Below are 22,132 nucleotides of genomic sequence, written 5' to 3'. Positions count from 1 at the left end.
GAGACTATACTACTCTTATGTACTGTCAACTTAGGTAGACCACAGAAATGCACTTAGCTCTGAAATAAAGCTCTAGTCCTGACTACCAGTAACCTACACCTTGTCTTTTTCTGAGACAACAGGGAGGAAATTTGGCTAAAATAACCTATTTCATGCATGAAACCAAAGCCATAGAAACTCAAGCATGACCTCTAGAACAGCCAATTAAAGTCCAGAGGTCATCTTTAATCACACAGGTAGTCCTATTAGACCAAATGAACTAATAAAGTAATAAACTAAGTAAAGGTCTTTGCAGACTTTTGCAGAACAGAGATTTGATGAACTCATACTCTGTTACTTGATTTTCGATAATCAACTACCTTTCTTTTCTAAGTATGAAACAGTAGCATTGAGATTTAGCTCACATGTAAGGGAGTACTGCTTATGCACGTATGGCCTGTAACACTTGTTTTTATTCCCTCAGCTGGATTTGTTTTCTAACGCTTTTAAGGCTTGTGGAAAAACGTAGTAGCTAGAAGATTTCAAACCAACAGCGTGGATTACTGTCTCTAAAGTAAAAAGAGTATGTATTGCAAAGATTTCCTGCTTTCTGATGATGGATAAGAGACCACAAAGAGTCACTAAGAAGAACAGATAAAGGCCGAGGCCCTTTGTTATCACCTTCTAGTGGTTTCACAATCTGAAGCTTTTCTGGCAGGTAGGAGCGACTGCTGATAGACATTCCCGAATATCCAGTGAATTCTGAAAATCTGGAGTGAGTTCCCAGGGACATGATGCTCTCTGTGGGAGTAACGGAACCACTACGGAGTTCACCCTTTTCTGCCAGTTCCCGCAACTTCCTCTCCTGCTCTTCTTCAAAGAACTTCCGCTCCGAGAGGTAATTCTCCCGCCTAAGGGACAGCCTGCGAAGGGCAGTCTCTAGGTCGCTAGAGCCTGGTGTCCCTGGAGTGCCAGGCTTCTTCATTCTGTCTTCATTTCTAAAACATAACAGGGAAAAAAAAAAAGTGGAGGTGGGAAAAAAAATATTTGAGAAGCATACAACTTTCACATAACAGTTTTGAGACATTTTGAACAGTTTTTTTTTTTTTTTTTAACACCTTGAACTTACTCTAACTGGGAACATCTCACTACTCTTTGAGAGAGCTCAAAGTCAAAACACCAATACTTTCTCTTTCATATTAAAACCATTTCAAATCTTAGTTCCTGGTTGGAAAAGCTGTGCTTTTAAGAGCTTCCTCCTGCAAAGAGTTGAGAGATGTCTACTTGTTCTCTCTCTAGTGGTTAGACAAACTCAAGTGAGTAGGCCAAGTCTTACAGGTCCAACACTGCAAGAATGAATCAGTAAGTCACACAAGTATGTTATGCTGATAAATATCCCTTGTTTGTTTTGATACATTAATTAATTTTTGCTATAAATTATAATGTGAAGCTATACTGGGGGAAGAGACTAGCTGGAAGAGTTAACTTCTAAGTGTTTTCCTCCACAAGTTTTTACATTAGGTTGTCTACATCTACCCATCCACTACGTTATTTATTTATTTTCAGGATCAAAAGTTAGCTGTAGCTGCAACTTAGGTTGGAACTCCCTGGCATTAATATAAAATTCTGAAAATAAATGTATTTAAGTATTGAACCACATTTGCACAAAGTGTGGTTTTACATTATCTGGTGATGATGTATCCCCAAACAGGTGTGAGTTGCAGAAATTGATACACAGTACTTTCAAACAGCCTTTTTAAAAAAATAAAAAAATCATTTTTAAATAAATAAATAATAAACACCTTTTTAAAAACATAAATAAAAACTTCAGAGCTCAGGAACTAAAAGCACAAAATAAAGTAACTTTTGAAGATACAGGTCACCATGTTAACTGCACGATGTGAGACAAAAAGGGGAAAACAGAAACCCTTTGCCTCTATGTCAGAAACAAACCAAAAACAAAGCCCAGTGTTACAGTACTGACCCATTCTCAGAGGATTCTGTCTCTAGGATGATGCTATTAGTCTTGTTGTCTATCATAATGTTAGAGATGTCTCCCCCATAGAAACTGGATCGTGGAGTGCTGACACAACTAGACATGAGTGAGTTCATAGCAGAGGACTGGTTAGAGCCTGGGATATTCATTGGTGATGGAGTCATGGATCTTTGCTTGACAACTTGGTTAACATTTCTCACAGTTTCGAAGACCCGCTTCTGATGACTGGTAAGAGATATACATAGTTAATAATCACACAGTGCCTTTTTACTTTAAGAACAACCTGAGAAACAGGTAACCCTACCACAGGTCCACCAAACATATTTGTAAAGTATTTGTAAAGAAGTATATGTAGGGTCCCATATTCACTACAGTCTGGCCACTATGTTCAACCCATCAATATAACACATTTATCATCCTAGAATATTTTAGACAGAATGTTTGGGTGCATGGACCCCCTTCATACAAATTAAGTGAAAGGGCATTTCAGTACATTACCTAAAAAAATGGTTGAAGTCATTGTGTGAAAATTAGATTTTAAAAAAGAAAATTCATTTCCATTCATTCAATTCTTAACTATGAGCTAGCTAATCCATTTCAAAAGAGAATTTGGATTTTCTCTACTGCAAGCAAATCTTGCACTTCTTTTTGCAATTAATTTCCCACCCCCTTAAGTAGCATTTTTTTTTAAAGGAAAATAAATCAGAAAAACAATGGAGCAAGAGTCTCTAGGGAGAGACTGTCAGGACTGGAAACCTAACTTTTGATTTAGTTATACAGTTTATTTTTCATTACCATTGTTCTGGCATCATAACAAACTCTGTTCATCTGTTTCAAAATTAAGATCACATGACACTTCAGCAGAAGGTTTGTGATAAAATAAACTTGCCCTACATCATGGTAAAAAAGCACTATTACTGATTTATTTTACAGCACAACAGTGGCTGAACACAAGAAGAGCACAACCCTCCAACTGCAGCAAGGTAATGCTGCAGTGGTATAACCATGACAGCATGCCTTATGCCTTATTCAATGTCATTCAAATTTTTGCCCTTCCATCCAAGCATGCTCAACAGTTACATCCTTCGTACGTAGGCTCCAAGTCTATGGCTGTTTTTCTTTAAGAGGCTGAATCTAAGAGTATCTATCAATAAACAGTCCCATGGAGGTTACAGTTACCACTGTTCATCAGATAAATTAAACCCAGAAGAGCTATGAAATCTAAAAAAAAAAAAAAAAAAAAAAAAAAAAAAAAAAAAAAAGTGTCCTTCTTTGGTATAGGCATAAAAAGAAATCTTATGGAAGTCAAACTATGCTTAAATTAGACTAATCTGGAAGGATAAATCCAATAGCATGTGATCTTGTTAACATCTTTTTGATCTTAAATTTTTCTAATTGACATCTCACTTTGTCAAAAGCTCATTTACATTTCTTGACTTCTGCTCTGAGAAGGTTAAAGTATGTGTCAAATGGTTCATAAATATACTTGGAAGATTTCTTGGAAGTGGTTACCATACAGTCCCTGACTGTCCTTTCTTTCTAAGGGTCTGGTCAAAACAGGTAAATGCTCTTAAAGACCACCTTAATTAGGATTAAATTGTTTCAAATTAACCTAATTTGTGCAATTAGGTGAGATAAACCTGTTGAGGTACACATGCAACTTACGTCAATAAAGCTAGTTCTGCCAAGCTGCCTCTATCTTTAGCTTTTGGACCTTCGTAAGTACTTATTTCAAACTATTCCTGTATAATTGAAGAGAGCTTTAGCAGAATGCATGCCAACTAATGTACACAGGTGTAACTGGCAGCAGACCAAGTATACAACCACACTGAATCCCTGCCTTCATCAATGTTCTTCCTGTAAAAACTGGATTAGTTCAATGATTTCCTGGTTAATTCTGCTATAACGTCTGAAGAGAACCCAAGGGACTGAATCCCCTAATCATTTACTGAAGAAACACCACGTGGTAAAACACAAGAAAAACAATCTTTTTTTCATTCTCAGAACCACATTTTCAGCACTCAAGGATAAAAGGTTTGTAAGGTAAGGCAAAAACTATATATGGGAGTTCTCCTTTGGTAACTTAAATAGAAAAATGTAAATTATCACATTATAGGGTTGCTTATTTTCCCTTTCCTCTGTCATTCACACTTTTCCAGAAATTTTTCCTTATAAATCCCTAGCTCAAATATTTCCCATCTCTTCCTTTCTTATCACTTAATAATTAACTTCAGATAGAATCAATCAATTAGAAAGCAATTCTTTTCAGTCATACGCCAAGTCAGGAGAGTCAGGTTCATCTAAATGTAGTTCTTTCCTCATTGACCCTTCTATTTCTGCTGCCAAAGAATCCTGTTAAAAACAAGCACAAAAGAAAAAAAAATCAGAGTGTAGGTTAATAGGTTGTTGCCGCAGAAAGTAATTGATTAGTTCAAAAAAAATGCCTAACGACCAATAAATTGCCATCCCAGAAAAAAATATACATTTACAAATGAAAATTGACTGGAAAGTTGGAAGACTAATAAATGTACTAAATGACTGACAAGTTATGGCTTAGCTTCATAGGGCTACATATGCCACAGGAAACATAACATAGATAACATATGACAAAGATCCTGAAAAAAAAAAAACATTAGAGACAACAACAGAACCCAAGTCCCCAATCTTTTTGTAGTAAATTCCCTACTCAATAACACCCTCCTCTCATGTCAAAAGTTTTGCTCAATTTGTTTTTATTTAAAACAACCTGAAAGCATTCTTTCCATTCACAATATTACCCACCAACCCACAAGAAAAGGCATAGTTCTTGGCATAAAATATTACATGCTTCTGCCATGGGGTTAAAGGTGACAGACTAACAGTTTTCCACTGCTGGTCAGTAAGCATTACTGTCTAAATGTAGTTAAGTACACAATCTAAAGGCTTGGTTCCCTGAATCAGCATTTGAAAACCGTTTTATATAAAACACACAAACCTATCTGAGAATGAGCATACTTCTCTCAGCTTTCAGCTGAGCTTTTCAATTGCATTTGTGCAAATACAACTTACATTATTAAATGTCTCTACTTTAAGTTGGCCTATATTCCACCTCAGAAGGGACCATGAAATTATTTTAACAAACCACTAAATTTTCAGCATTTCTAAAACAAGAATGTATGCATAATATTCAAGTACTGATGAACTAGAATGTGTATGAGTGACTAGAAGACTCCCAGAAGAGTCCTGAAAGCACATCTCAAAGCAATCAGTTATGTTATCAGGAAGTTACATCTTCAAGGATATTGATGAAAATCAGGAAGATCCTATCAAAAACCAGACACCACTATCCAGGAGATGCATAACAAAGTTGTACAGAACTGTGTAACAATCTATTAATGCTACCCATGATCTAGAGTATAAGCACAGGCAGCTTCAGATTGTAGATAATACTGCAGTGAAAACAACTAACTACACAGCACCACTGTTTGAGAACCAGGTATGCAGAGTCAATCACTCAGGTATCCTGTAAAACTGTGCATACATATTTCATCCATGCTCCTGTCTGGCCTAGCGTATCCCATCCCTGAGGCTGTAATTCAGATGCAAACACTTATGTTTTCTTCCTTTGGCTGTTTTCTGGTGTGTTCTTATCTTCTTACCATAGGGAAGAGACCGAGAGAGTGGTACCGACGTGAGATGGCATTTGGCATAGTCTTGTTCCTAAGGTTTTTCAGCTCTTCTTGAGCCTCATGTAGCATTTCCATGCATTCTGCATACTTGTCTTCCAGCTCACGTAACTGTAACATACAGAAAACAATCAAAGATATTATGGGCTGCACTAGCCATTTCAACAAAGCTTGGCAAAGGGGCAGAAGTCTGAAATACTGCGTACTGAAATATGAGTTTCATAAAAATAAGCTCCTCAGCTTAGAAACAGAGAACCCAGTGGAGATGCATGAGCTCAATCTTTGTGGAGCACCACAGATAGAAAAGGATCACCAGTAGGAAAGGCTTCAATGGGCATTCCCACCTCTGACACCAAGTAGTCCAAGTACAAGACACATCCTAAGGGGATCAGGCTTTTTTCATTTTGTTTTGTACATTTTATACACGTGAATGTAGCACCCAGAAGAAAGCCAGTAACAGTTGACTGTCTTTGGTTTACTTACTGAATGCAGTATGAGTGAGTTTTTCCATGTTACCTCACTATTCAGAATAGGCCTAAAATACCAGCCCATAGAAATCATCCTTGAAAAGGTTTCCTATACAGCCCGTAAGTCTCAGTTTTTGAAAACGTGCGCCAGTTGAAGCAGGACAGAACAAGAAGGAAATGGTTTTGCACTCTAATGGGAACCAAAAATATATATATATATATATATAAGTATATATATATTCCAATTCCTTCATTCCTTTGTGTCCAGTTCTGACTCCTCAGTACCAGAGGGACATGGAGCTCCTGGAGCAAGTTCAGAGGAGGGCTATGAAGATGATTAGGGGACTGGAGAATCTCTCATACAAGGAGAGGCTGAGAACTGGGCTTGTTAGGCTTGAAGAAGAGAGGACCGACAGCTTCTTATCAATGTGTACCAGTAACTGAAAGGAGGGTGTCAAGAGCATGGGGCCAGACTGTTTTCAGTGGTGCCCAGCAACAGGACGAGAGGCAACGGGTACAAACTGAAACACAGGAAGTTCCAGCTGAATATGAGGAAACACACTTCTTTACATGGAGGGTGGCAGAGCACTGGTACAGGTTGCCCAGGGAGGCTGTGGAGTCTCCTTCTCAGGAGATATTCAAAACCCGCCTAGATGCAATCCTGTGCAACATGCTCAGGGTGACCCTGCTTGGCATGAGGTTACAGTTCTGTGATTCTGTGAAGCACATGCACAAAATTACATAATACTCTTGATCCAGATTAGATGAAAACTGCCATGGTAGAGCAAATAGTCATTGCCCTACTTCTAAGTTATTCTAATATTAAGTAGAGTACTCACCTCTGCTGTGAGCTGTCTCTGGGCATCTTTAGCTGCTCCTAAATGCTGAACGAGTTCTTCATTTTCAACCGCACACTAAAATGTGACAAAAAATGTTAGAAATACTGGGATGTTTTGTCCTGCCATTATGTCTGTAACCTGCATCACAGGTAAGCAGGAAATTTCTAGCTTTTGTCAAGACCTTCTGCATCACTTCTTAGTTTAAAAACATTTGAACAACATTTAAAAATATTATTAGAAAAATATTAATATTAAAATATTATTACGCACTCAACATTAGCCTATATACCCTGCTAAATGAACCTCCCAGACCCTAACACTAATGAGTATCTGCCAACTGAAATACTTGTACTGATATTCTTGCGTTACTAAAGTCATTAATAATTCACCGCAGAATTTTACATCTAAGGTTTAAAATAAATTTAATTACTGTATTTGATATATAACATAAGCATTTTTAATAAATATATACTTTCCAGTCACGTATGCTATATACTAAATATCAAACTGACACCTAGATAAGGAGGGTGGAAAATTTCCTTTAGGCTCTAGCATACAGAAAATTGTAACTTGTCTTCCAGCTACAATGGTAGTTAATTATAGCAATAATCTTGCAAGTGGATTCCTTACAGCTTTTGCCTTTTTCTGTAGATCAACAATCTGAGAGAGGAGATGGGTGATTTCTTCCTGCTGCCGGGCAGCATCTTCAGTTTTCTTTGCTAACTCCTCAGAGATATTGGCAATCTGGATGTTTGCATCCCCTTTAAGAAAAGTGATTACAATCAACATTACAACATGCAAAAAAAGCAAGCAGAAACATGCTCTTTCAGAACATTACTTGATTCAGCAGAATCCTTCCTCAACATACAGTACCATTTTATTGAAAAAAAAAACAAAAAAAAACAAAAAAAACAACAACCACCAAACAGTATGACACTAAGCCAGAATGACACAAAGTGCTCACGTCACAAAGGAGACTGTACTTTCCCTTAACATTAATATTTTCTGTTCAAAATTACTCTGCATTTGAGAAAGATTTAGCTTACAGCCAGAAATTTCTGCTGCATATAACAGGTCAGCTGGAAATTCTCTTATTTTCCTTATACAAATGGTTGGGATAAGTACTGAAGGAAAAAAAAAATGCCTGATCTGACTTTTTTTTATTTTTTATTGAACAATCTCAAACGAGAAGGAAAAAAAGAAAAAGGACATACTTAGCTCTTTTACGCAGTCATTGACAAGCTGTTGTTCTTTCTCTTCATAAGTAATTGTTTCAGTCTTCAGCTGACAGGCCTATTCAAGAAATCCACATCAAATATGCTACATTAGCATGTTTGCTCTTTGCCAGCATGTTGCTGCATTTCCATTTGCTTCAGAGAAACAAGCTTTTCTAATCACTCCTCCAGAAAGACAATGAGAAACACTGATTTTTGCCTGCCCTCCCTCATGTTCCAGAAAAAGGGGCCAGGTGAGCATTCTGCAGAGACACCGCTGCATAGAGAAACTCGTACCAGTATCCCCTCATCCCCACTAGATGTCACCAACATATTTTACATTAAAAAAAGAAGTCCTAAACATACAAAAGCCACATATGTAGAGCTTGATCTGGTCACCTGAACAAAGCCAGGTATCTAACTAAATGCTTGATTTAAATACTTGAATACCTGAACAAAAGCATTCAGATAGTATTTGAAAATTCCTGGCACTGTAACTGCGTATTCCACATAAAACCTCAGTGCTACCTCCCTCCTTTGTCTTTCCTCCTCCAACTCTAGGAGCACCAAGAGGAGCCTGGCTACACCCAGGTGGTTATGTCTAGCACCACCTCGGTGGGCAAGTAACATGTGCCAAGTGCTGGGGATATGCACAGACACTCACAAAAGCCATCCACAGAGAGCTGCATAGCTCAGAGGTTTAATTTTGGCTCCATGCTGTGTCTCACTGGCGCAGACTGCATTTCTCTGTAAGGGAAGGTAATGCTACAGAGAGTTCTCCTATAAGTTCCTGAAGCAGTGGCCCTCTCACAGTTCTAACCCTACCTTCATTATCCTCAAACCACCTATTGCTCATCTTGCTGGAGTGACTTCTCAGTGAGGTGTACAGCACTCTCCATTATGCAGTGTCTTGTCCAAAGACAACACTACCTATTTTCAACGGGCCCTGCATTTGCAGTAGAAAATGGTCACGATACTATGTTTTCATACATTGGTTCTTTTCCCAAAAATAGTTTTTCTCCTATACCCTGCTATGTGGTTGCAAAATGGTAATATGCTGTCAAAGCTTAGAAACTGTATTGAAATTTAATATAAAATTGTTTATAAGATATTATATTAGGGAGTGTTATTTCTGCTAGACATGGAACAACATATAAATTTTTTAAAAGTGTCATCTGTAAAACAAACAGAATATCAACACACATAAAGGGAAAGAAAGACACAACCTTAAAATATGAACAGACTTGAAACAAAATTGAAGATAATTAATGCAAATTTAGCCTATCAATTTATATTTTGGCAAACACTGAATTTTTACCAGAGACCCTATTAGCCTGCAAACTTCAGAACTGCAACTAAAATCACCCATGGCTACTGGGTAAGCCCTTCATGGCAGGTTTCAGGCCACAGTGCTGTACTCCAAAACCTGCCTGTAGCTCCTGCTCTACTCAAGGCTGTACACCTTACCACATTCTGCTGGCAAGGAAACTGCTATGACCATAGATTCATGTAGCTCCTATGTTTCAGTTTTTCCTTCATTTAGAAGGATAAAGGACTGTGATTAAATAACTACAAAGAGATCTTTGTCACATGTGGAATTACTTACTCTTAATTAGACTCTCTCACAGCTTTTAATACACACTTCTCAGTACCTGTGTTCTAGCACTTAAATGAACTGTGTTAAGCAAAACACAAAGGGAGCAATTTTACCTCAGATCTAAGTACAACATTCTCTTCTTCGAGGTCCTTGAGTTTCTTTTGAAGAGAATCCAAGTGAAAGTAGTTCTGGACGGAGGAGGAAGATTCATTCCTCTTGAGACTTGTAAAAAAATAAAAACAAACAGGTTTTAACTCATTTTTACTTGCGTGATGGCCAATCTCACAAGAAAATAGACTGAACAGAGGTCTCAAAGACAACCAGAGCCACATGAAGTACGCCTTTGTTCATGGCAGTATGTTTGGGCAGCAATATAGTTTCAGTAATTTTTAGTTCCCGACATCTCCTTTGGAAAAGACTATGAGAGAAGAAACAACCTTACTATAGCAATCCAACAGCTCCCTGATTAATGCTGCACATGTCTCACCAGAACGCAGTAATAACTTTGCAAGCAAGGGCAGACAGCCCCTCAGAGCCTGCAATGCTGTTCAGCCAGCTAATTGCCTGGAACACACACTATAAACCGTGCTTTATTTCCTTTCCTCTGCTACTGAAAACAGCATAACATTTTTCAGCGTCCTCAGGTTCTTCAAGCACAAAGGTCACACACGTAGCACGTTCTAGCAGTGTGCAGAGATGTGGGGTACCATAAGCGGGATCAGTGCCAGCCTCATTGCCACAGAGAGCCAGCTCCTGTGCAAGTTACAGTGCTGTGTCAGCAGCCTTCCTATCTTCTTTCCTCACTCCCCGACTCTTGTTGGCACCAGTATAGCCAGCTGGTTCAGTGCAAATCCTTCCAGCTTGTGCCACACACCAAGTTCATAGTTTTATAGCTCCAGCCTTTACAGGGATCATTTTACTACCTTTCAAAGCTATGAAAATTGTCCAAACCACCCTTGCTTAGTACCAGATGAAGGTTCAGCATTGCAGATCAATAACTTACGGAGTGGAACAGATGGACTCTGGCTCACTTTCTTCAGCAGCACTGGTATAGAACTGGAGCAGCTCATCTTTCATGGAAAGCTCATGCCGTAACTGAGAAACCTGCACAAAGAAACAGCTTGCAGATCAGTAACTTGCTTTTCTAGACACATTGTCAAGTAAACCCACTATTAATTGGTTATTCAACCTCCAAGATCACCTTCAAACTAAATTAAGTGATCTGGAAGAGACCAGAAACCATTCCTCTATGTATTAAAAAGAAAGACAAAGCATGCATTTAAAGTAGACATTACATTTTCTACATTTTCTTTTTTTAAAAATACAAAAATGCAATTCTTCACTGATACTAAATATGGTAAAAAAGAAAAATGCTTAAGATGAACAATCCTGACTGCCTACTGCATTAGTCTAGATTCACATTTGGAAAAAAAAGATACACTGCAGTGATATTGCAAGAAATTAACATGACACCATCAAGGCAAACATCACTTTATTTTGCATTTTATGTAATGACTGTCACCATCTGGCTAGAACACAGACCTCACAGACTAACATTTCTTCCTCTTCAGTAGACTGTAGATAAAATTATTACAGTGCTTGCGCAGGAAGGTTACATTTGAGACTCAATTGTCTGCTGAGCTGCAGAGCAACACACAGTGGCAAGCTGCCATTCTGAGGTTGCTGTACTTGTGGTGGCTGCAGTCAGTTTCTGGGTGTAGTTTGGGCCTCTGATGACTCCAGAACACGAGTCTGGCAAAGAGGCATACGGGAATCCCATACACATACCACAAACGAACAAAACCTAATTGGGTGGTTAGGATTCTCTGCAACTGTGAGCTACACAGACTTAACCTTGTTGAATTTGTATTTTGATTCTTCAACAGAAGGATTAAAGGGCCAATTACACAGTAGCACTTAGGCCACTTCACAGGGCAATTCAAGACCTCAGTGGTAAGAGGTTCTTTCTTTTTTCCTTGCATAAGTCTAAATAGCATAAGTGATCAGACTAATGTTTCCTCCCACTTGCACTGTAAGACTTGGTCTTTAGTACTCACTTTCCAATGCACAGATTGCAGAGCACATTCCTTCTTATTAGACTTCTACTTTTTGTATTGTAGGCATAATTATATCTGCAGTTATTACTGGCAAAACCTGAAGAGTGCCAATAAAATATATTTAAGCTGCATTAACATCAAACAAAAAGAAGGCTCAATGCAATAAAGCACTTAAACTACACAAATTTTTAAACAAACAAGGTCATTTACTTTACTACAACTACTCTGCAAAACCATATGTGCTAAGGCACCAAAGTCCTCCTGAGACATGGTTTCAAAAAGGAAATGCACATTTTTAAAAATGCAAGGAAAAAAAAAAAAACAACAAACCACATTTCAGCCATGAAACAAAATCAATGCGTTCATTCTGCGAGGTTCATTTTTCTCCATTTCAGGGAAAGCTAAAAACCATGCCAAAATATCAATCTACTTCCTTCCAGCACATTATGGCTCAGCCTCTTCAAGTATCAAGGAAACACATACTGTCAGTGGATGGGCACTAGATCATCTCTAGCTTTTTCTATCCTTTTCCTCCATATACCAAAACAACTGAGCATACTTTACTGCCATTTCCAAGCATTCCAATTCCCCAAAGGAGGGTGAACAGCCAGAGAGAGTAACCTTTTATGGGAAGAAGACAAAAGGCCATGGGCACAAGCTGAAGCACAGGAGGTTCAGGAAGCACTTCTGCACTGCGGGGGTGACTGAGCACTGGCACAGGTTGCCCAGAGAGGCTGTAAGGGCTCCCTCCTTGGGAATATTCAACCACCACCTGGACATGGTTGTAGGCTGCCTGCTCTAGGTTATTTATAGCATGACACACATACCAATAAAACCTTAACTTTACACTACACAAAGTCATTTTTTCTACATATTACAGAAACCCAATTTCCTTCAGACAAACAATTTTAGACAGTTTTTACAGGATTTTAAAAGTCCCCATTCAATTCTCTTCTCTTTTCCCTTGCCTACAGGGACAATTGTTTAAGTTACCATTTTTTTTCATATATTCATAATTCAGCATTATGAGGAGATCTGAAATCAACTAAAGAAAGAATTTCAATATGCAAGCATCATGAGCTCCAAGCCTGATGCGCTATGCCTCAAAAGCATCAATTTCTGAAGGAGTCAAAATGACAGCATGAAAGATGGGCGTTGATAAAACACATGGCCCAGTATACCAAGCCATCTGGTAAGAAGCTTATTTTTGGTGTTCCTTTTCCTAGTGCTGCTCCAGAGTCCCATACACAACCAGGCCTGGCAAAGGCAGCCACTACCTCCATCCCCACACCTTCCTCAACCAAATCCTCCATTCTGGATGCACGGTATGAATTCCTGCCCAGTCATTATATGCATGCCTAATAAATGCCAAATCAACCAATGCACAAATAAATGTCTGCCACATGATGGGCAGCAAGCAATAGCACTCTTTTGGATAGAATATAATTAGTTTTCCTTGCCAAAAAGTGTAGGCTGAAAGAGATTAATTCTCTGTGGGTGCTTCACTGCCATTTATAGTGCATCTGGGATCTCTCCATCCATGCTTTACTTATCAGCCCCCAACTTGGATATCATTCAACCCCCTACATCCCTGAGCATTTTTAGTAGCAGACATTTTTAAAGTTTTTATTCCACTGTGTTTCATTGTTCTCCTGCTTGCCCTACACCTCTGGGATTCCTCTCTCTCTTGTTCAAATGTACATATGAGCAAGGTTCACAAACCAACATCACTGCCCCTGAACATAAGAAACAACATTTGCCTCTACCTCGGTCAGTCAGTAAGACAGCAGAGTTTAAATAGTGACACTGAGTGATAGATGGAGAGGTCTTTTAAAGCATCCTGTATGGTTCCATTGAAGATCCATTCAGCGAGAATCTGCCAGTACCTACAGCAACCCACTCCCCATTCAGAGGAACACAGTAAGAAATATCAACTGTATAAACATTCAATTAGAAATGCAACAGTATGTGTAAAACAAGGCATTATACCAAATAATTAAAAGTTTTCGGTTACATTTTATAGAACACACTAATCCAAAAAGACATGCACCGTCACATTATATTTTAAACGTATTCATCAACAGTCTAAAGCATTGTCACTGCAGTCAAAAACTGAGAGAAATGTCTGTACTGCAGCAGGCTAACAGTCCATGCTTCAATAGATCCTGCCACAGTTTCCTGAAAAGACAGACAGCCAAATGACAAGAAACTGAAAGATCTGAGCAATCTTGACAAAAGGTAGAAAGTCCCACCCTTTGCTTCACAGCATAACCCAGCACTCCCTAACATTGACAAGTTCATACATACAGAGTGTGTTAAATAAAAATCAGTAATCACTAAAATATATCCTGATCCATCTGAAAAATGGAGTCTTAACACCAGTCTATGAAATTGACCCTACTTGGAAAAGGTGGAATGCACATGATTTCAGTGAGTGTGCACTACTGGAATCTCTATAAATATAAAAAGCAGTCATATTCAATTTGAAAAGCAAAGGGAAGCACTCCTAGCATTCAAATGGCATGATCTAAAAGCCAAAATTCAACTTGGGTATAAATAGAAAAGCATTAAGGAAAAAGCAATTAAACATCCATCGGAGAGGATGTGAGAGGACTGAGAAAGATTCAGGGGAGAAACAAGAAAAAGAAAAAGCTGCAGAAGGGAAAAAGTGATTAGTGAGGGGAATTATACATAGGATGGGAACAAGGACAAAACCAGTAGAAGAAAACAGTGGGTAGAGTGAGTCAGAACCAAAAGAACAGCTGATTTTGAGGAAAATGAAATCTGAGGCATAGAATAAGTCAGTACTCCACCCCCGCCCTCCAAATGGCCTTGATTTGAGCCAACAGGTCAAATGATATTTTTTTTTTGGTCATACATTTGCAAGTTTACATGGTATAAAAATGGCTGTCCAAGCTGCTACAACATGGATTGACCTGCTATGGATGGGATGCCCAGGAAAATTAAGTATGGAAAAGGTAAAGAAGGAAAATTCTCCCCATTACTGCAGATACCTCAAAAGCATGAAAACCTTACCTCTTCCCTGATGTGTTCTACTTGCTCCTCAAGGAACTCATTTCTTTCTGTCAGTGACTTATTCTTCTTTAAAAGTGACTGGCCAATCCGAGCAGCTAATTCTAAGTCCCGTTCTTTCTGTAGAGCGTTAAGAAAAGAAAGTAAATGGCAGATGAAAGGCTAAATTTGTCATAGAAAGGAAGGTACAAGTAGTTAAAACAACAGAAAGCCTTTTTTTTTTTTTTTTCCTCTTCTGCAAGGGTTGTTTGTTTAGGCTTTGCTAATTTTCTTTTTCTCTTTCTGTTTATGTAACACTGACATTCAGAAAAGACTAGCCCATACAGAGGTACTGAACCATATCATAGCTTTAGGGTCTAACGTCAAACAATGTAAGTTAAACCAGGACTAGTTCTCCATTATGGCTTTGAGAGACTACCGAGGGAAACTATTCTATCACCTTGGTATATAATTTGCAGAATGCAATCACAGAACTTCACTAGTTTCATTTTAAGGACTTCAGAAACACGGTAAAAACGCCAAAGAACTCAAAACATTCTGCAGTTACCACTTGCTCTACCTTGAAATAGAATGCAGCCAGCAGTGCAGGAGCCTGTCCCATTACAGTGAGTATTCAGCCTCCTATCCTCTTCATGTAAGCAGGTTATTAGTGCTTTAATATAAAACCAGATCCTATCCCTTTTAGTGCTTTAATATAAAACCAGATCCTATCCTTTTTTTTTTTTTTTTTTTTTTTTTTTTTTTTGCAGATGCTCAAATCTACATGAAGTAGAATTCTCATTTCCCCTTTGTTACCTCTTTCTATGTGCACAGAATTGGAAATAGCTCAGCCAGACACTACACATACCAATAAAAATTAGAGGCCAGTCCCACTGATGACACATATCTATACACTAGGTTGTAATCTGCCTGTGGCAGATTATGCAGCATAAAACTCTGCAACATTAGTTAAGCGTTTTCACTGATGATTTCCCTTATTCAATTACTAGAATTATTCTAAAATAGTGCAAAAATGGCACTGTGGTCATCTCCCCAGTTATCTTTAGTTCAACACCATTTGAAGAGCAGTTTTCTTCCTTTCACATATTTACAGAAAATAGTATTTGGGGCTTATTTACCCAGCTGACAACCATTTGATTTATGACTAAAATCTACCTTGTGACACACACGACAAAGCCTAAAAAACCTACAACTAGTCCTAACCTGGACTGGAAGTAAGTCGATAAACATGTTCCTACTATACTCTGCTCTGGTGTGGCTTCACCTTGAGTACTGGGTGCAGTTTTGGGTGCCACAATATAAGAAAACAATTAGAGAGCATCCAAAGGAAGGCTACAAAGATGTTGAAGGGTCTGGAGCAATAAGGACTGGCTGAGGTCCCTTGGTTTACTCAGCCAAGAGCAGAGCAGGCCGAGGGGAGGCCTCATGGCGGCCTGCAGCTCCCTCACGAGGGGAGCGGAGGGGCAGGCGCTGAGCTCTGCTCTCTGGGGACAGCGACAGGACCCAAGGGAACGACATGGAGCTGGGACAGGGGAGGGTCAGGCTGGGGGTTAGGGAAAGGTTCTGCACCCAGAGGGTGGTCGGGCACTGGGACAGTCTACCCAGGGAGGTGGTCAAGACACCGAGCCTGTCAGAGTTCAAGAAGCATTTAGACAACACTCTCAGACATAGCATTTGATTTGGGGTAGTCTTGTGTGCACCCAGGAGTTGGACTTGATGATCCTTGTGGGCCCCTTCCAACTTGGGATATTCTATGAGATTCTATGAATTTGAATAAGAGGCTTTCATAGTGAAAAAATGAAGTTTTGTAATAATAAAGTGATGGGTTATTGATCACTGCTGTGTTGACATATAGCATTTTCCAAATGATTTTTGAATGTCAGGATTGCATTTGCATTAAAAGCCATTGGCATTATCTACCCATAAAATCTTGATAAAATCTTACATACAATATTTCAGAACAGTAAGTCCCACAAAGCTATCCAAAAATGTTTAGTTTACATATTTGGCCAACTTATTGTTCAGCAATTCAGTTCACTTCATAAATAGAAAGTGAGGAGGAAAAAAAACACATATCAGTGCATCTTTGACTCTACTGAGGCAGAACTATCTAGTAGCAAGGTTTCTGACCTCAAAGCTGAGGAAGACAAATGTGTTTCCAGGCTCTAGACCTCTCTAGATTTCCTACAAAATTTTTAGCAATTCAACTCTAAATCTCAGTTTGGGGTCAGGACTCCTCCTCTCAGTGACATGGAATTGATGTACTACAGCAACATGAGTAATAAAAACACTGAAGTCTTGATTCTACAATTAATGATTATGATAACTTAATGATTCCACAATTCTAGGAAGTTAGACACATTTAAACCATTCTTAGGAAGGGATGAGAAAGCAAGTTCACAGGGGAATCTGTTTCCATTCTTAGCACATACCCAGAAAAGCCTGATGTCACTCCCTTTGCTCCCTTTTCAGGGCAATAGGCACAGATTTTCAGAGTATCTGCATGCAAGATGTTTTGAGATCTACTCTCTCCTGTCTGCACGGCAAAAATGCTGCACCTCCCACCCTGCCAACTTTGTAATACATTCATTTAAAGCTTGTCAACAAGAACAACAGGCGGACATTTAGGTTTTGAGTTTGTTTTTCATTTGCCTGTGTTATGGTTGCAGAAGGAGTTACACCTTAACTTCTGCAAACAGATTTAATCTCTTGCGATAACCAACATTTAGAGAACAGAGAAAGGAGATGTAAGTGCAAACAACCGCCCAGGAAAAGTGATTAAATTGGAAATGATGGCCAATTAAAAAATCTCACTGGAAATATTTGTTTTATTAAAGGTTCACCTACTGCACATTCCTCCATTTTCCCTTTGCTATCATCCAGGTAGGGAAAGTAAACCAGATGCTTTAAAACATTGGCTCGGCAAATCCTTCTAGCATTGTTCCTGTGAATGTGATTTCTGGATCTATAGACATTTGGCTATGGGAAACTGGGAGGAAACAGTCTGGCAAAGTGCTGCATCATTACTAGAAGGAGCCATGGAAACAAATACAAGTAAATCCCAGCCACAGAAGACAAAGGAAGCAAGACACAAAGAGGTAACAGCCTGTTACTACAAGTAGTTTATTCCTGAACATGGCTTTTAGATAAAGCATCAGTTTGAATTGAAGTTTCATAAGAAGTTGTTTAAAAGAGATTATCTCAAAGCAGGACTTTGTACTGAGATTATATTATCAAATGTAGGTGAGAGATGTGAGCATTACCATGCCTGTCCCCTTGCAGATTTGGAGGAAGAATAGACCACATACCTTGGCCACCTAGATCCCATTTTTGACATTGCAATAAGCAAGCAAATAGGTATGAAGGAATAAATTATGTTCAGAGATAAACTAATATAATTGTAATAGTTTTCACCTGAATAATTCTTCATAAACAACATTTTGAAAATTATCACAAGTTCACTGCAGAAAAGCAGCTAATTTCAAACAAACTATTTATCATGGTATTTACTGAACATAAGTATTCCATCCTGTAACTTGACAGCTGTTGTTTTTTTGTTTGTTTTTTTTTTGTTTGTTTGTTTGTTTTTTGTTTTTTTTTTTACCATTTCCTGAGAGCCAAGGATTACAGTCATAACAATGTACATAATAACAGTATTAAAAACAAAAACAAAACACCACTATATATATATATACTTATATTTAGCTTTATATATATATATATATTTATAAATATATAAGTATTTTATAAATATGTATATATAAGCTAAATTTTTCTTTTTTTAAAGAAAAAAAGGCTTGGAGATGAATGGAGCATTAGATTTTTTGATTTTTAGTTTTTGTATCTGTGCATTCTTCTGGAAAGATGCTAAGATAATTATCAATACAATAGTACTTGTGATTTTTCTTATGAGATTAATCCATAAATAATAATACTATTAGCTTTACCTGTACTGTAAAAAAAAAAAAAAAAAAGGTTCATTTAAGGGTATTTTTTTTCCTCTTCTCATTCATTTTGGCAAATATTTGGCCAAGAGTAAGTTAAATGGTCCCAGTTGAAAAATAAGCACAAATCCATAGGAGTAATGTAAACAAATGACCTTTATTTATAAAGATTATTTACCTTTCCAATTAGATGAAGTTTACATACACTCAAGGCACTTATTCCTCCTCATTTGAGAAGGGTCTATGAACAGTCACTACTAAAACCATGTAATTTCTGTACTACTTTCTCATACTGTGTATGGGTCCTAAACTAAAGAGATGTAATACTTGCCTCTTCAAGTAGACGTGTAACAGCATCTATGTCATTGTATGTTTTAGTCATCTGGCCCACTCTTTCAGCACATAGAACTGTGAGAAGATAAGACGAAACATTAATAACATTGGCATTACCACTGGGAGAAAAATATATTCTTTAAAGAACATAGATTTTCTTAAATTTTCATCTTAAAACTACTTATTTCAACTATGGAGTAAGTATAACAAAACCTAAAAGAAAAAAAAAAAAGCTATCAAAGTTTCAAGCCGGGAATACTAATGTTTCTTTTTTGCAAAGAGTATTTGATTTTGTCAGTCACAAAACAAACCATTAAAACAAAACTTTATTTTCTAAAGAGAAACGTCTTGAGTTTACTAGGAAAAAAAAAAATCAAGGAAGACATGAAAATGTTCTTAGACACACAACTAGAATTCTGTTATGTCACCTAGTCATTGTATTGCATGCAATAGAATTGTTCCATGAATAAGCAACTCCAACAGTGTCAGTAACAATGTTCATCATAAATACTATGTCATAGTAATGGAACTAAGCATTATGGTATGAGACAGCAACATCAATAAAAAATGCATGCAAAATAATACACCATTCTTATAATACCTACACCACATCATCGTGGCCATTGTATCCCTCATAAAAAATGTTTACTAAACCGGGTGAGATGATTAATCACTAAGGTGGAACTGGGAGTTTTGTTAGACTGAAAGAAGTATGCGGAAGTTTAGTCTATCACCATAGGTGATCCATTAAGAAGCTATACAGGCTTATTTGAAGTCTGCAAGTTTTGTAGAAGTCCATAAATAATCAGAGGAAACATCAGCACTTTCTGCTCCATTCTGACATACTTTTTAAGTTTCAGCTGTGCTTAATCCTCAAGCCCTATAATTGTGAAAAAATGGATTGTTAAAAGAGTTGAGTTGATCATATTGACTACTGGCTAGCAGACTGCTGTAATGCAAATTGTTCTTCTGGGGATTTACCCTTGACAATGTCAGTTAAAGCTCAGTCTGACTGACTGGCTAATGTTGCTCCAGCATGCATTAAGAGAGGTTGAAGGAAAGACAAATAAGGCCTAATTAGACTGTAAAAAAAAAAAAAAAAATGCACAGAGTACAGCAATAGTACAAAAAGGCTTGTCACCCTAAGGAAACGATGCTGCCTGATTATAAATATACAAGATATTAAGTACATAAATATACAATTGATCACAACTAAAGGTACATCAATAATTTATCAAATACAATACTTTGGTATCTGTTGAAATATGTTTTTTTCCCCATACTTGAACATCAGAAAGTTGCCCAAACTACAGCAAGAAGTATTCTGTTTATTTTCCTGTTTTTCAAGCTCCAGTTTTGATGTTCAAACCCTGAAAACATTTTAGTGACATCAGCATTGCCAGTGAATTCCAAAGAATGTCATTCATAACAATTCAGAAGAATTACATTTATCCAAATAATTATGTCTGAAAGTGGTAACAGTAAAAAGTTTTTGTTTCAAAGTAGTAATTTGACAAAAATTACAAGCAAAAATACAATGCATTTGTAAGCTACAAACTATATAGTCTGCTTTTGAGTAATCACGATTCCACACAATGTAGTAACTTGTAATAGAGTATCAGTAACTTGAAGAGAACATCACCTCTATAAAAAAAAGGCAGTACAAAGAAGCCTTCTGCTAAAACTCCTTAGAAAGACGGATAGTATGACTTCCAGAAGACTATTCTCAATAAAAATGATTCATGTTAACTACTAAAATAATTTTTTAATACGTAAGTTCATGGGTCATGCAATAATGTCTATCAGAAGCACTGAGACCAACAGTTTATTTTCCAAAACAACAGTACACTTAATAGTTTCCTTGGTTACAACATTCCCTCACTGCTATAAAATAACGTTTGAAATTGTCATTAGGAGGCGTATATTAACTCTGTCCCTGGCACTGATAATCGTGGCAGATTATGACTATGGCAACCCCACTCTATTCCAGTTCAAGTGACTGTATATGCCAGCTGATAAAAGGATGGGGCTCCCTCAGACAGGATAAAGTCACGGCCAGGGAAAAGAGAGGTAAAGGTTCATACATGTGGTTGCTCACTCAGCTGTTTCTTCATATTTTGCTGTTTAAACTTAACAGCAGGTTATCACCACAGTCCAAAATTAAACAGCATTTTCAATAAATATAGTACTAGAACTCTTTGCATACAGGTAAGAACTTTAATTGATAATCAACATTTCTGAGCTGCAAAGGAAAGGTGACCTTGACAACAAGCCTTGATATGAGGTAAAGTCAAATATTTCTTTTCGATACCTGTAAACTGAGTAATAAGTGCCAACAAACCAGAGAAACTATCACAACAGATTTATTCCCAGCAATAAGTAGCTACCTAGTTGTCAATGGCTACAGTATCTGTTTCCATCAAACTTCTGTTAACACAGAGGTCTTCATATATTACTCTGACAACGTGAAAGGGTTTTAAAGCAGAAGTGATACGTTGTTCACCCTCCTCAATGTCAAAGTGGAAACAAACTTCAATAGGTTGGGTATAATAAAGCACCTCCTCCAGCTAGCTGCCTCCTGTAATCATTGTGCAACACAGCAGAAGTCCAGAGCTACCAACGGAAAGGAACATACTCCTTTTATAAAGAGGGCAAACTTGCCAAGAGATATTTCTCCTCCATCCTCAGAGGCTTGCAGGGAAGAGAAGGTAGAAAGAAAAAGGAGAGAAACAATTCAGCAGCGGCATTTAAAAAAATCAAAACTGTTTTAAGTTTGCAATTAGTCATTACAAGTTAACATTCGGTCAATTGCTAGTATAGTGAGTTTGATTTCCTTAGATGTCCAAAAAATTTACCAAGTGAAAAAGACTCATTATTTTGAGTTCTGATCAGTGAAAGATGAAGAAGAAGAAAAAAAATAAAAATCAATACACCCACATGTCTAACAGATTCTGCATAGTAGGTTTCTAGCCTGCTTGACTTTCTGATGAATATGAGAGCCTGGTAAT

At 37.7% G+C, this 22,132-nt stretch overlaps 1 protein-coding gene across 2 annotated transcripts in view; it reads right to left on the bottom strand.

Annotated features, from left to right (window-relative positions):
- The window catches only part of TRAK1 (trafficking kinesin protein 1), a 105,162-nt gene that overhangs the window by 19,822 nt on the left and 63,208 nt on the right, over nucleotides 1-22,132 (bottom strand). The window contains exons 4-14 of one of the 2 annotated variants that reach the window (XM_082754895.1): nucleotides 19,123-19,199; nucleotides 14,851-14,967; nucleotides 10,761-10,861; nucleotides 9,871-9,979; nucleotides 8,161-8,239; nucleotides 7,577-7,707; nucleotides 6,947-7,021; nucleotides 5,614-5,751; nucleotides 4,251-4,327; nucleotides 1,964-2,200; nucleotides 661-977 (exon numbers count right to left, since the gene is read on the bottom strand). In XM_082754895.1, the coding sequence (XP_082611021.1) occupies nucleotides 661-977; nucleotides 1,964-2,200; nucleotides 4,251-4,327; nucleotides 5,614-5,751; nucleotides 6,947-7,021; nucleotides 7,577-7,707; nucleotides 8,161-8,239; nucleotides 9,871-9,979; nucleotides 10,761-10,861; nucleotides 14,851-14,967; nucleotides 19,123-19,199 (1,458 nt within the window). Of the gene's footprint in view, nucleotides 1-660; nucleotides 978-1,963; nucleotides 2,201-4,250; nucleotides 4,328-5,613; nucleotides 5,752-6,946; nucleotides 7,022-7,576; nucleotides 7,708-8,160; nucleotides 8,240-9,870; nucleotides 9,980-10,760; nucleotides 10,862-14,850; nucleotides 14,968-19,118; nucleotides 19,200-22,132 lie in introns of both variants that reach the window. The other variant, XM_082754896.1, reaches the window with a different exon arrangement.

Source organism: Aythya marila, assembly GCF_965140915.1.
Source record: "Aythya marila genome assembly, chromosome: 2".
NCBI classification, from domain to species: Eukaryota; Metazoa; Chordata; class Aves; order Anseriformes; family Anatidae; genus Aythya; species Aythya marila.
The sequence above is the reverse complement of the archived record's forward strand: the minus strand, read 5'-3'. Positions and strand labels throughout refer to the sequence as shown.